Raw genomic sequence first — 15,877 nt, 5'->3', positions numbered from 1 at the left:
TAGAAGTACACCTAATGATCAAGTTTGTTTAAATCATTCAGTCATTTAGAATCAGGCCTAATGACCAAGTTTGTTTAGGTCATTCAGTCATTTAGAATCAGGCGTAATGACCATGTTTGTTTAGGTCATTCAGTTAGATGATGATGCATAAAGACAAGTTTAAACAAGTTTAAATATAACTAGTTCATATCTGGATGGTGAAAAATAGACATAATAAGGGTAAATCCATGATGAATGCACACACAGACTCTTATTTTGCAAGAAAAAAAATCGTCAGAGTAAAATGAGATCTCTGATATGACACCTCTCTGGTGAGGAAACTACCATGATATCTCTCCATCAATAAGCCAATCAGAGATGAGATTTCTTAATTGCTGGATCAGCAGAGCACACCATTAAAACAAGAATATCTCACACTTAAAATACAAACTCGAATTTCTTAGTTTCTTTCTCGGGTCTTAATGCAGTAAATTATTGAATTAAAAAAGCAAACTTTTCTTAGATTGGATAAATGTGTACACACACAATACTATTTTAACCAGGAACGTGTACAGGTTTAAGATAGGGACTTTCCACATTTTCATGCCTCAGCTGCCAGTAGCATGAAGTACATACCACCCACAGAGGGCTATAACTGACTTACACCACGTTTCACTGTTGTGTGAATGAAACATCTGACCACCACCTTGTACATGTTGAGATAGTTGTGAGGAGTAACGATCTACCAAGGCAACAGACAAAATACATACACACGGTATACCATGATTTGCTGCAATGTGTAACTCATCAGTGCTAAGTGGGACCTTGTGCAACCTGTCGGAGGTTGTTTTATTGATGTGTCTGCTCAATGTCCTCTGTTTTGACTCCTGGTTGAACAAGTATTGTGTTATCTAATACAGTGGCCCTCTCACAACAATATCCATGACACCAAATAAACAATGTTATTAGTAGTGATGCTCGGACTACCCTGATTATATGACAGCAGGTAGATAGACTGTCAGGCACCTGCTGGGATGTTGTCAGCGAGAAAGAATTTTCCTAATTGGTTGGGAGTATTATTGGGAAGATCAAGGTGATGCCAGTTGAAATGAGTTTAGACAGCTTCACTTCTATGTGTGGGTGAGTGTACCTTGTTGCTGGTACTTATCCTAACCAATCCACAGTTTAAAATGGACACTCGATTCTAACACAGGTACTGACACCCAAACCACCAAATTGTATATTCCAATAACCACAAGCCAAGTAGTGAGCAGTATGGTGTCATGGGGTGGTAGTGGACACAGGGGCTACAGAGAGTTCACAGTGGTATGTACATAGAGAGTGGTACTGAGGTAGCAGACACAGAGGCTACAGAGAGTTCACAGTGGTATGTACATAGAGAGTGGTACTGTGGTAGTGGACACAGAGGCTACACAGAGTTCACAGTGGTATGTACATAGAGAGTGGTACTGTGGTAGTGGACACAGAGGCTACACAGAGTTCACAGTGGTATGTACATAGAGAATGGTACTGTGGTAGTGGACACAGAGGCTACACAGAGTTCACAGTGGTATGTACACAGAGAGTGGTACTGTGGTAGCGGACACAGAGGCTACACAGAGTTCACAGTGGTATGTACACAGAGAGTGGTACTGTGGTAGCGGACACAGAGGCTACAGAGAGTTCACAGTGGTATGTACACAGAGAGTGGTACTGTGGTAGTGGACACAGAGGCTACACAGAGTTCACAGTGGTATGTACATAGAGAGTGGTACTGAGGTAGTGGACACCAAGGCTACACAGAGTTCACAGTGGTATGTACATAGAGAGTGGTACTGTGGTAGCAGACACAGAGGCTACACAGAGTTCACAGTGGTATGTACATAGAGAATGGTACTGTGGTAGTGGACACAGAGGCTACACAGAGTTCACAGTGGTATGTACATAGAGAGTGGTACTGTGGTAGCAGACACAGAGGCTACACAGAGTTCACAGTGGTATGTACATAGAGAGTGGTACTGTGGTAGTGGACACAGGCTACACAGAGTTCACAGTGGTATGTACACAGAGAGTGGTACTGTGGTAGCAGACACAGAGGCTACACAGAGTTCACAGTGGTATGTACATAGAAAGTGGTACTGTGGTAGTGGACACAGAGGCTACACAGAGTTCACAGTGGTATGTACACAGAGAGTGGTACTGTGGTAGCAGACACAGAGGCTACACAGAGTTCACAGTGGTATGTACATAGAGAGTGGTACAGGAATCATGGAAGCAAAGCTGCAGATTGTTTGTTTCTGCTTGCCCCCGCTGAGGCTGCCTCCCCACTACATCCTGAACACAGATCACATCTATCTACCCTGATCACCTACCCAGATCACATCCATCTACATCTACCCAGACCACATCCATCTACACATATCACATACATGTACACAGATCACATCTACCTACCAAGAACACATCCATTTATACAAATTACATTCACCTATGTAGATCACATCCATCTACCTCGTCACTGATGTCCATTTTGGGGGGGGGAGGGGGGGGGGGTTTCGACTATTTAAATAATGGTTTGAACTCTGTGCATGTTTGTCATCCATAAATATCTCCAGGACATCAAAACCATGACTGTAACCAGCAACCCATCCCTACCGCTGACAATGACTGATGAAGGTAGTCAGGGCTCCACCACAGTACTTGTGTTTGACAAGGAAGATTTCCTGCCAGCAGATCACCTTACCAGGTTCCTCAGTGCACAGGACAACGTGCCTCTCTCCCCCAAACACCCGTCCCCCAACCTCATCACCACACCAACAATTGTGAAGTGATTGCTATACCATCTAAGTGAGTAGGTTTATATACAGTTTTCAACAGTTTTCCAGCTGTGCCAACGTGTGCCAAATGGATGTGGGATGGAAAATAGAATAGAATAAGGCCCATCATAAAGAACTGGACAGAGGTATTTGAACAAATATATGTTAAGTCCTTACAAACCTAGAATCAAGGCAAACCAGTATTCAAACCCACAATCACTGGATCCTTGCATGCAAGGGGACACAACTCTGGACAAGAGTTCCTGTGCCACGAGCAATGGGCAGCATGGAGTATGTCAGCTCCAGTCCCAGACACAACATGGTGCGGCACCAGCCCTCTGACTCACAAACCTGACCCTGGGGCCCTCCTGCTCTCTGTCACAGACACCTGACACTATCTTACAGGCTTCCTGTTGTTGGTGGTATTGTTGTTTATGGTGCAACTCTTCTTAACAAACATGTACCACATGTCTCCCTGATCTGCACATCTGTGCTGCTTAACTGTACTCACCTAGCTTGGCGCCCCTCTGAATCATATTGTCCCAGACGCACTTTAACCTGGCTCCTCATACACTTCACATAAAGAAGATATCTGTTGGGGTTTAGTGGAGACTACAATTAGTTCCTCTTGCTGGAGGACTCTCTGTCAGTGATGTGTTGTAAAGTAGTATAACACACTTCTTCTTTTACCATTGCTTCATGTTGTAAACAATGTATCTTTCTAATGATATTTTGCTTTTAGGTTGGACTTGCACCCTATGGAGCCATAGAACTCTACATGCCATTTCAGCTGTCACTTTTTCAAAGTGGAAAGGAGCATCCTACACCATCTTTTCATCTGAGGGAACCTGCATATTTCATTAAGGTCACTGCATGCCCTGTCTAAGGCCCCCTGGCATACTAGACAGATTGTAGGTTCAAATCCCTGGTCTTTACCAGTTATACTTCCAGGTTGTCAGCACACCAATTTCTTGAGTATTGTGTGGTAAATTGTTCTCCCACACTAAGCTGATTCACAGTGATTTTGGTGAAATTGTTCAGTCAATATATTTGTTAGAAGACAGTCTGGGAATGAATATATACAGCACCATATGCTGTGCACTGTATCTCAGAAAGAGATACATCTGCACTTTCTTACAATGCCAGTGCCAACTGATACCCCCAAACACCAACCACCACCCCACCCCCACACATCACATTGGTCATATTGATATTCTTAATGTATGTGAACTAGTATGTTGAAGAAGGGACACTACAGAGGTGTATATAATGTATAGTTTAGGGGAGAGACACACTTGCAGAGCTGAAGTGGATGAGGGATAAACAGCAATACAACTTTGATATCTTGCCACTGGTAGTTCCCAATTGTGCAGATTGACGCACATGCTGTTGGTCACTGGATTGTTTAACATCACACAGACAGACTGGGATTTAGCATTGCAGGGCGGAGTAGACAGTAGGGATAATAATGTGGTTCAGAGACTGTGAGACAGACTGCATTGCAGGGACTGGTAGGCAGCAGGGACAATAATGTGGTTCAGGGACTGTGAGACAGACTACATTGCAGGGACTGGTAGGCAGCAGGGACAATAATGTGGTTCAGGAACTGTGAGACAGACTACATTGCAGGGACTGGTAGGCAGCAGGGACAATAATGTGGTTCAGGGAATGTGAGACAGACTACATTCCAGGGAGGGCAAGGCAGCAGGGACAATAATGTGGTTCAGGGACTGTGAGACAGACTACATTGCAGGGAGGGATAGACAGCAGGGACAATAATGTGGTTCAGGGACTATGAGACAGACTACATTGCAGGGACTGGTAGGCAGCAGGGACAATAATGTGGTTCAGGGACTGTGAGACAGACTACATTGCAAGGAGGGATAGTCAGCAGGGACAATAATGTGGTTCAGAGACTGTGAGACAGACTACATTGCAGGGAGGGGTAGTCAGCAGGGACAATAATGTGGTTCAGGGACTATGAGACAGACTACATTGCAGGGACTGGTAGGCAGGAGGGACAATAATGTGGTTCAGGGACTGTGAGACAGACTACATTGCAGGGAGGGATAGACAGCAGGGACAATAATGTGGTTCAGGGACTATGAGACAGACTACATTGCAGGGACTGGTAGGCAGCAGGGACAATAATGTGGTTCAGGGACTATAAGACAGACTACATTGCAGGGACTGGTAGGCAGCAGGGACAATAATGTGGTTCAGGGACTGTGAGACAGACTACATTGCAGGGAGGGCAAGGCAGCAGGGACAATAATGTGGTTTAGTGATTGTGAGACAGATTACATAGCAGGGAGGGGTAGGCAGCAGGGACAATAATGTGGTTCAGGAACTGTGAGACAGACTCCATTGCAGGGAGGGCAAGGCAGCAGGGACAATAATGTGGTTCAGGAACTGTGAGACAGACTACATTGCAGGGAGGGCAAGGCAGCAGGGACAATAATGTGGTTCAGTGATTGTGAGACAGACTACATAGCAGGGAGGGCAAGGCAGCAGGGACAATAATGTGGTTCAGTGATTCTGAGACAGACTACATAGCAGGGAGGGATAGACAGCAGGGACAATAATGTGGTTCAGGAACTGTGAGACAGACTACATTGCAGGGAGGGATAGACAGCAGGAACAATAATGTGGTTCAGGAACTGTGAGACAGACCACATTGCAGGGAGGGATAGACAGCAGGAACAATAATGTGGTTCAGGAACTGTGAGACAGACTACATAGCAGGGAGGGATAAACAGCAGGGACAATAATGTGGTTCAGGAACTGTGAGTCAGACTACATTGCAGGGAGGGATAGACAGCAGGGACAATAATGTGGTTCAGGAACTGTGAGACAGACTACATTGCAGGGAGGGATAGACAGCAGGGACAATAATGTGGTTCAGGAACTGTGAGACAGACTACATTGCAGGGAGGGATAGACAGCAGGAACAATAATGTGGTTCAGGAACTGTGAGACAGACTACATTGCAGGGAGGGATAGACAGCAGGGACAATAATGTGGTTCAGGAACTGTGAGACAGACTACATTGCAGGGACTGGTAGGCAGCAGGGACAATAATGTGGTTCAGGGACTATGAGACAGACTACATTGCAGGGACTTGTAGGCAGCAGGGACAATAATGTGGTTCAGGGATTGTGAGACAGACTACATTGCAGGGAGGGATAGACAGCAGGGACAATAATGTGGTTCAGGAACTGTGAGACAGACTACATTGCAGGGAGGGATAGACAGCAGGGACAATAATGTGGTTCAGGGATTGTGAGACAGACTACATTGCAGGGAGGGATAGACAGCAGGGACAATAATGTGGTTCAGGGATTGTGAGACTGACTCCATTGCAGGGAGGGGTAAGCAGCAGGGACAATAATGTGGTTCAAGGACTGTGAGACAGACTGTAGCCACTGTCCATCCCAAGAGGGTAAAGGTCCAATCAGGTCATTTTAACCACATTTTAATCAGGACATTTACTGCAGTCCATTATACTCAGGGGAATGAAAGAAAACTATATGCTAAAACCAATCTGTTATGCTATCTGTTATGCTCTACATGGCGTTGGACTTCACTTCATACGTAACTAATGAATTTTATGTTCTTCAGTGAAATAACAGCATGTGGTGATCAGTCATTGGATCTAACATCTATCTGGCAAATGAACAGGAAAAGTAGCATACCGTGAGATGTGCTGGCCTTGAGCAGCCAGACAAGGGGCACCTGTTGTCCATAGATCTGATGATGATCCACACCTGCTCTGTCACTCACAAGTCACTGACCATAGTAACACACATCTCCACAGTGGAACTGGAGCATGGTGCACTTTGACAAGACTTAAAAACACCACCACAAAAACAGGATTCCTTATTCATTGGACTTTTTACCTCAGTAGGAAAGGAGTAAAATGTTGAGTGAGGGAGGGAGGGAGGTAGGGAGTGGCCAGTTGAGGGAAGGAGTGGTTTAAGTTGTTGGGGATACAGCAGTCTGTCTCACCGTCCCTGAGCCGCAATGCCTAATCCCTAAATGAAAGAAGTCTAGATTTCCTCAGGTTCTGACTTTCTGGCCTCCCTTGGGCTTTGTTTCCAATTCAAATCTGTTTATTTGTTACAATCAAAATTAATCAGAGGCTAAGCCTTAGTCCATTGTGCAGGTTATTGATGGTGCATGGGGAGAAAAAGTGAACAAAAGAGTGTTTTAAACCAAGTAAGTGGGTTTTGTTGGGGATGAGTGAGTGTGCAAAGTTTGGGAATGCAAGAATCATGTGTTCTAGTGTGTTTCTGATCAAGTGAATGAGAGTGTTACAGATCGACTTGGGTTTTAGATCACTTTTTTCCCAGAAATACTATGGCAATAGAAATACTATTAACAAATAAAAATGTCATACACCTTACACAATATCCACAAAACACTGACCCAACAGGCAAATGTGTTCACCCCCATCCTGCCTTTTCAGTCCTAAAGGTGTATCATTTTCTACAAGGAAACCATGTAAGTTACTGAGACCACCCACTCTCTACCTCCCAAGTCAAAACCTCCACAAAGTGTCCAAGTTGGATTAATGTTACCCCTGGGGCTTTAAGTTCTGACCCCAAGGCTCTAAATAATGACCCCTAGGGCACAATGCCCCTCTATCAAGTCAGTTAAAGCCCCATGAAACTAGCTCCAACATCAGTCCTTGATTCTGACAATAGAGGTACAAAAAACACATGGGTAGAGACAGCATCTCAGTAAACTGTCTACACAGGATTGTGTACCAGAACGGATACAGGTTTATTTATCGGTGTAATACAACAAATGTAAAGGCTTAATTTACATCTCCTAGGGTCCAGTGCCAAGCCCATTCCATGATGATATACAGGTGCTGCTCTTATCAGTAGATCGGCACAGGCTGGTATTTATGCTATCAAATGAGTTAGTTCATGTTTTGTCATTATTTGTACCTATAGGCCTTAGTCACCTGACTTATGCCTTAATGGTGTAACTTGGATAATACCTCAGTGTTGTCATCTGATTAATACCTGTATGATTTTACCTGCTTAATACACTACCTGATTAATTCCTTCTTGAGGCAATATGATTAATACCTTGCTGTTGTCACCGGTGTGACACCTTATTGTATTGGGAGTACCAGGTGTGCTATTGCTTGCACATTCCATTATCCAGGAGTACATGACCTATATTAGGAGTACCAGGTGAGCTCTCTCTTGCACATTTCGTTATCCAAGAGTGCATCCCCTGTATTGGGAGTACCAGGTGAGCTATTGGTTGCACATTCCATTATCCAAGAGTATATCCAGTGTATTGCTGAGCACTGGGAGCACCAGTTGAGCAATGGTTTGTACATTCCATTATCTGCAAGTACTGTTCTTGTACGAGGTGAACCAACGAATTATGTGACCTACCTTGGGAGCATGTGTGCTGTATGGCATTCTCTTTGATGCTTTCAAGAGTCTCATATCCCCATCTTTTGTCAAACTCGGGCTTCCCTCCATCGAGACGAATCCTGCGCAGTGGTCGAAACCCAGACCTCTCTTCTGCAAACTGAACACAGACATGTTGACAGTATGTACAGGCATAGGAAAAGAAGTGAACATTAATCCTGCATAATAAATACAGGTAAATCATTTCAAGCAGGTTAAGAGTATGTGTTCAGTATTAATTTTGAAAGTTACCTTCCTTACCTTATATATCTGATTGCTTGTGAATGTAACAGTGATGTACTACATGTGTTCATTATTGCTCCAAGGTAGTGGTTTTACTTACTCAGAACTGTAACAATGATAGCCTAAGATTCCATTACAAGGGTTACTGTCTGGTCGAATCTTAGATTCCAACGCAAACTAGCAGATCCTGGAATATATATTTGGATCTATTCACTGTATCCTCCTAGACCCAAGGGGCATTGGGGTAGCCTAGTGGTTAAAGTGCTCACTGTTCACATTGAAGAGCTGGGTTCGATTGTCCACATGGGTACAATGCATAAAATAGCCTAAAACTAACCTCACTCACTCACTCACTCACTCACGCCTTGACCACAGAGAATAGATCAAAAACATATTCCTGCTTATGTCTGGAATGATTGCCACAGCTCCTGAAATTATGAATTGTTCCAACGTCTTGTGGGTCTTTTCAAAAACATATTCTTGAAATCATGCACTTTTCAGAAAAATTCTGGAAATAATTTGGTTTCATAGACTTTTCAGGAACATATTCTGGAAATAATTTGATGTCATGGACTTTTCAGAAACATTCTTGAAATAATTTGATTTCATGGACTATGAGTCTGTCTTGCAGATCGTGGAAACTGACACCTCAAGATTATTCCTGCTGAACAATTTGAAGGGAACATAAAATTAATTCATAGATCTTATTCCTGAAACACTACTGGAAACACAGACTGATAAGTGTTGAATTGGGTTGAAATGTCAGTTAAAACTGGGCACATGGTAGAGGAACATCACACTTGACAAACTTAGTCCTCAATAAAGTAATACAATACATGATCCCTAATGTCATCTACTCTGCTGCTCATCTGTCCAGTACTTGGTTATCACAAATGAAAAGATATCTAATTATACCGACTGAGTGAGGTTCAGGGATTAGGAAAGAGACTTGATAATGGGCCATTTTCAGGATTATTAGCCATTTTGTGAATTTAGAAGGGGCCACTGCTCTTGCATCAATAGTAAACTTCAAAAACTTTAATGGGCCATCTTGTATTCTAATGTGCAAAATGGCCCATGGCGCCTGCCTTTCCCAATGCTTGGAGGTTGTGTTTCAGTTTTGCTATACTGTGTATGTTTGATGAATGCTTAAAGCACTCTTTCATATCTAATACACTAATACATGTCATCAGAACTAATGACTTCGCCAGCTGGTAACAGTACCCTTGTAACAGACACAATGATTCAATTTGACAATTAGAATACTATGGGACCAAACCAAAATCAAAAGATTGAAAGATGAGATTTTATTGCGATAGGGTCATATTAATTCAGAATTCTCTCTGATTCTACAGTCCTCTGCCATTTAAAACTGGAAATCTTGTGACATTACTGAAAGCAATCTGGAGTCTGAACATAAGTACTCCAGGGAGAGTTATCTCCCATTGTGTATAGAAAGTGTGCAAGCAAGACTACTTCCCCTCCACATTCAACTCAGTGAACTTAACCAGGAGCTGTAGAAATTCAATAAAATCTGTCTTTCCCATCATCCATACAAAACAGAACATTTATAAAAGAGAATTGATCATTAAGAAATTTCAGCAGATCTGGCCAGAGGACAGACAGCTAGTGATGTACCTCTTCTCGCTTGTGCAGCGTGAGACTCCCAATGTCCTGGAGGATGACACTGAAGTATGGCTCCCACTGAGGCAGCGGCTGGTGACCGTCAGCGAATACTCGGCGCTCAAAGTCATGGTCAAGTTCTGGAAAGTTAACAGAAAAGATCAGTCAAATATTTCTCAAGATGAAAACTGATGACAAGATAGTATTCCTCATGATCATTGTTGCAAGCGGACAGTAGAAGTAGCCTAGTGGTTGAACCTTTCACTCGTCACCCCGAAGATCCGCGGTAAATTCGCCAAATGGGTACAACGTGTGAAGCCTGTATCTGGGGTTCCCCACAGTGATATTGCTGAAATATTGCTAGAAGAGCTAAAACTGAACTCACTCACTCGCTCAGTTGTTTCAGGTGACATGTTTCTACAGTTGTGATGTGTACAACCTTATATCCACATACAATATCTGTTTAGTTAGTTGTCATCAGTATATAACTATCAATATTCTTCCAATATCATCAGCATGTCTCATTTAAGCCTGGGATATAACAGCTACCAGTAGAGAAGCAGTGATGAAACTTTCTGAAGCTCTCATAAAATCTCACTCTTCTTCCATTTTCCTCAGTCTGTATGACAGTCTGCATGAACACATGAACATTAGAAGTGATGCAAGGTGATGTCATTAAGAAAATATGAGCAGCTGAAACCTCAGCTCCTGTTGGCAGTCTATGGTCAACATCCTAAGCACTCTTGGAGCTGGGTCCAGCAAAAAACTGATCAGGCTAAGAATGAGCAACTGCTTTGAACACCCAAATTAGCAAACCATGCACTGCTGCTTGCATGTCTGTCACTTGACAACTTGATCTTGAACTCCAACACTAGACATCAGTGGCATCTGATTTATTCCCAACCTTTTTGATCAGTCTTAAATACTTTGATGTCATCAAAATTTATTATTCTGTACATAAATACACGAAGCATGAAATGAAACAGTCTTGTCTGAAATGTACTCCCTACTTACTGACTTAATCCTTGTATTTTCTGTATGTAAGATAACACTACCCTTCACATAACATTAACTGAAATGTTGAAGTGGCCACTTGTCTGTCATGACAAACATGTTTGTTCATCAAACAGTGAAATGGTTTCAAAACTGCTACGTTAAGTCTGCCATTAAACACATGGAGAACCCTGGTCAAAGACCCTAACATCCTATGCTGCCTATCGATAGGGTTGACACTCAGTGACTTGCTTGGTGGCAGACAGCACCAGACTGTTTGACTTGACTATCTACACGCTGCCCTCGTACAGCCAGTACATTGATAACTGCAGCATTAAACAGTCTGAAATATCATGCCAGACACTGTACCACACCTCAAACTACCAGACTTATGACGCTTGACCACCCATCATTCACTCTAGCCATCAAGTCCAAGGCTACTAAATTGTGCTGTGGACAGTTACAAATCCAAAGAAGCCTTCATAGAGGAGAAGCATTTGAAGTCTATGATTCAAAACCAGTTTTCAAAGAAAACAGGTTCAAACTGGAACTGCAGAGAACAGATAGAAAGCATAACCTTAGTAAAGAGCCACATACAGTTTCAAGGGCTGCTGTATGTATACCACACAGTATACACATTAGACACTGTTCATAATATCACCCATAGTAAACAGTCACACAAAGTTTCCAAGGCTGACCACACAGTATACATATTAGACACTGTTCATAATATCACCCATAGTAAACAGTCACACAAAGTTTCCAAGGCTGACCACACAGTATACACATTAGACACTGTTCATATCACCCATAGTAAACAGTCACACAAAGTTTCCAAGGCTGACCACACAGTATACATATTAGACACTGTTCATAATATCACCCATAGTAAACAGTCACACAAAGTTTCCAAGGCTGACCACACAGTATACACATTAGACACTGTTCATAATATCACCCATAGTAAACAGTCACACAAAGTTTCCAAGGCTGACCACACAGTATACATATTAGACACTGTTCATAATATCACCCATAGTAAACAGTCACACAAAGTTTCCAAGGCTGACCACACAGTATACACATTAGACACTGTTCATAATATCACCCATAGTAAACAGTCACACAAAGTTTCAAGGGCTGGCCATACAGTATACATATTAGACACTGTTCATAATATCACCCATAGTAAACAGTCACACAAAGTTTCCAAAGCTGTCCATACAGTATACATATTAGACACTGTTCATAATATCACCCATAGTAAACAGTCACACAAAGTTTCAAGGGCTGCTGTATGGTTACCACACAGTATACATATTAGACACTGTTCATAATATCACCCATAGTAAACAGTCACACACAGTTTCCAAAGCTGTCCATACAGTATACATATTAGACACTGTTCATAATATCACCCATAGTAAACAGTCACACAGTTTCCAGGGCTGTCCATACAGTATACATATTAGACACTGTTCATAATATCACCCATAGTAAACAGTCACACACAGTTTCCAAGGCTGACCACACAGTATACATATTAGACACTGTTCATAATATCACCCATAGTAAACAGTCACACAAAGTTTCCAGGGCTTCCCATACAGTATACATATTAGACACTGTTCATAATATCACCCATAGTAAACAGTCACACACAGTTTCCAAGGCTGACCACACAGTAAACATATTAGACACTGTTCATAACATCACCCATAGTAAACAGTCACACAAAGTTTCCAAAGCTGTCTATACAGTATACATATTAGACACTGTTCATAATATCACCCATAGTAAACAGTCACACACAGTTTCCAAGGCTGACCACACAGTATACATATTAGACACTGTTCATAATACCACCCATAGTAAACAGTCACACATAGTTTCCAAAGCTGTCTATACAGTATACATATTAGACACTGTTCATAATATCACCCATAGTAAACAGTCACACATAGTTTCCAAAGCTGTCCATACAGTATACATATTAGACACTGTTCATAACATCACCCATAGTAAACAGTCACACAAAGTTTCCAAAGCTGTCCATACAGTATACATATTAGACACTGTTCATAATATCACCCATAGTAAACAGTCACACATAGTTTCCAAAGCTGTTCATACAGTATACATATTAGACACTGTTCATAATATCACCCATAGTAAACAGTCACACAAAGTTTCCAAAGCTGTCCATACAGTATACATATTAGACACTGTTCATAATATCACCCATAGTAAACAGTCACACACTGTTTCCAGGGCTGTCCACACAGTATACATATTAGACACTGTTCATAATATCACCCATAGTAAACAGTCACACATACTTTCCAAAGCTGTCCATACAGTATACATATTAGACACTGTTCATAATATCACCCATAGTAAACAGTCACACAAAGTTTCCAAAGCTGTCCATACAGTATACATATTAGACACTGTTCATAACATCACCCATAGTAAACAGTCACACAAAGTTTCCAAAGCTGTCCATACAGTATACATATTAGACACTGTTCATAATATCACCCATAGTAAACAGTCACACAGTTTCAAGGGCTGTCCATACAGTATACATATTAGACACTGTTCATAAAATCACCCATAGTAAACAGTCACACACAGTTTCCTGAGCTGCCCACACAGTATACATATTAGACACTGTTCATAATATCACCCATAGTAAACAGTCACACAAAGTTTCCAAAGCTGTCCATACAGTATACATATTAGACACTGTTCATAATATCACCCATAGTAAACAGTCACACAAAGTTTCCAAAGCTGTCCATACAGTATACATATTAGACACTGTTCATAATATCACCCATAGTAAACAGTCACACAAAGTTTCCAAAGCTGTCCATACAGTATACATATTAGACACTGTTCATAATATCACCCATAGTAAACAGTCACACAAAGTTTCCAAAGCTGTCCATACAGTATACATATTAGACACTGTTCATAATATCACCCATAGTAAACAGTCACACAGTTTCCAGGGCTGACCACACAGTATACATATTAGACACTGTTCATAATATCACCCATAGTAAACAGTCACACAAAGTTTCCAAAGCTGTCCATACAGTATACATATTAGACACTGTTCATAATATCACCCATAGTAAACAGTCACACAAAGTTTCCAAAGCTGTCTATACAGTATACATATTAGACACTGTTCATAATATCACCCATAGTAAACAGTCACACAAAGTTTCCAAGGCTGACCACACAGTATACATATTAGACACTGTTCATAATATCACCCATAGTAAACAGTCACACAAAGTTTCCAGGGCTTCCCATACAGTATACATATTAGACACTGTTCATAATATCACCCATAGTAAACAGTCACACATAGTTTCCAAAGCTGTCCATACAGTATACATATTAGACACTGTTCATAACATCACCCATAGTAAACAGTCACACAAAGTTTCCAAAGCTGTCCATACAGTATACATATTACACACTGTTCATAATATCACCCATAGTAAACAGTCGCACATAGTTTCCAAAGCTGTTCATACAGTATACATATTAGACACTGTTCATAATATCACCCATAGTAAACAGTCACACAAAGTTTCAAGGGCTGCTGTATGGTTACCACACAGTATACATATTAGACACTGTTCATATTATCACCCATAGTAAACAGTCACACAAAGTTTCAAGGGCTGCTGTTTGGTTACCACACAGTATACATATTAGACACTGTTCATAACGTCACCCATAGTAAACAGTCACACAAAGTTTCAAGGGCTGCTGTTTGGTAACCACACAGTATACATATTAGACACTGTTCACAACGTCACCCATAGTAAACAGTCACACACAGTTTCCTGAGCTGACCACACAGTATACATATTAGACACTGTTCATAATATCACCCATAGTAAACAGTCACACAGTTTCCAAAGCTGTCTATACAGTATACATATTAGACACTGTTCATAATATCACCCGTAGTAAACAGTCACACAAAGTTTCCAAAGCTGTCCATACAGTAAACATATTAGACACTGTTCACAATATCACCCATAGTAAACAGTCACACACAGTTTCCTGAGCTGCCCACACAGTATATATATTAGACACTGTTCATAATATCACCCATAGTAAACAGTCACACAAAGTTTCAGGGGCTGCTGTTTGGTTACCACATAGTATACATATTAGACACTGTTCATAATATCACCCATAGTAAACAGTCACACAAAGTTTCAAGGGCTGCTGTTTGGTTACCACACAGTATACATATTAGACACTGTTCACAACGTCACCCATAGTAAACAGTCACACACAGTTTCCTGAGCTGACCACACAGTATACATATTAGACACTGTTCATAATACCACCCATAGTAAACAGTCACACACAGTTTCCAAAGCTGTCTATACAGTATACATATTAGACACTGTTCATAATATCACCCATAGTAAACAGTCACACAAAGTTTCCAAAGCTGTCCATACAGTATACATATTAGACACTGTTCATAATATCACCCATAGTAAACAGTCACACACAGTTTCCTGAGCTGCCCACACAGTATACATATTAGACACTGTTCATAATATCACCCATAGTACAGTCACACAAAGTTTCAAGGGCTGCTGTTTGGTTACCACATAGTATACATATTAGACACTGTTCATAATATCACCCATAGTAAACAGTCACACAAAGTTTCAAGGGCTGCTGTTTGGTTACCACACAGTATACATATTAGACACTGTTCATAACGTCACCCATAGTAAA

The 15,877-nt window shown here is 41.4% G+C and overlaps 1 protein-coding gene across 2 annotated transcripts in view; it reads right to left on the bottom strand.

Moving 5' to 3' along the window:
* LOC137273155 (ras GTPase-activating protein nGAP-like) overlaps positions 1-15,877 on the bottom strand; it is a 226,051-nt gene that overhangs the window by 158,508 nt on the left and 51,666 nt on the right. For both annotated transcript variants that reach the window (XM_067805634.1, XM_067805633.1), the window contains exons 2-3: positions 10,112-10,236; positions 8,213-8,351 (exon numbers count right to left, since the gene is read on the bottom strand). In XM_067805634.1, the coding sequence (XP_067661735.1) occupies positions 8,213-8,351; positions 10,112-10,236 (264 nt within the window). The remainder of the gene's footprint in view (positions 1-8,212; positions 8,352-10,111; positions 10,237-15,877) is intronic.

Source organism: Haliotis asinina, chromosome 2 (genome assembly GCF_037392515.1).
Source record: "Haliotis asinina isolate JCU_RB_2024 chromosome 2, JCU_Hal_asi_v2, whole genome shotgun sequence".
NCBI lineage: Eukaryota > Metazoa > Mollusca > Gastropoda > Lepetellida > Haliotidae > Haliotis > Haliotis asinina.
Note: the sequence above shows the minus strand (reverse complement) of the source record. Positions and strands in the feature narration are given on the sequence as shown.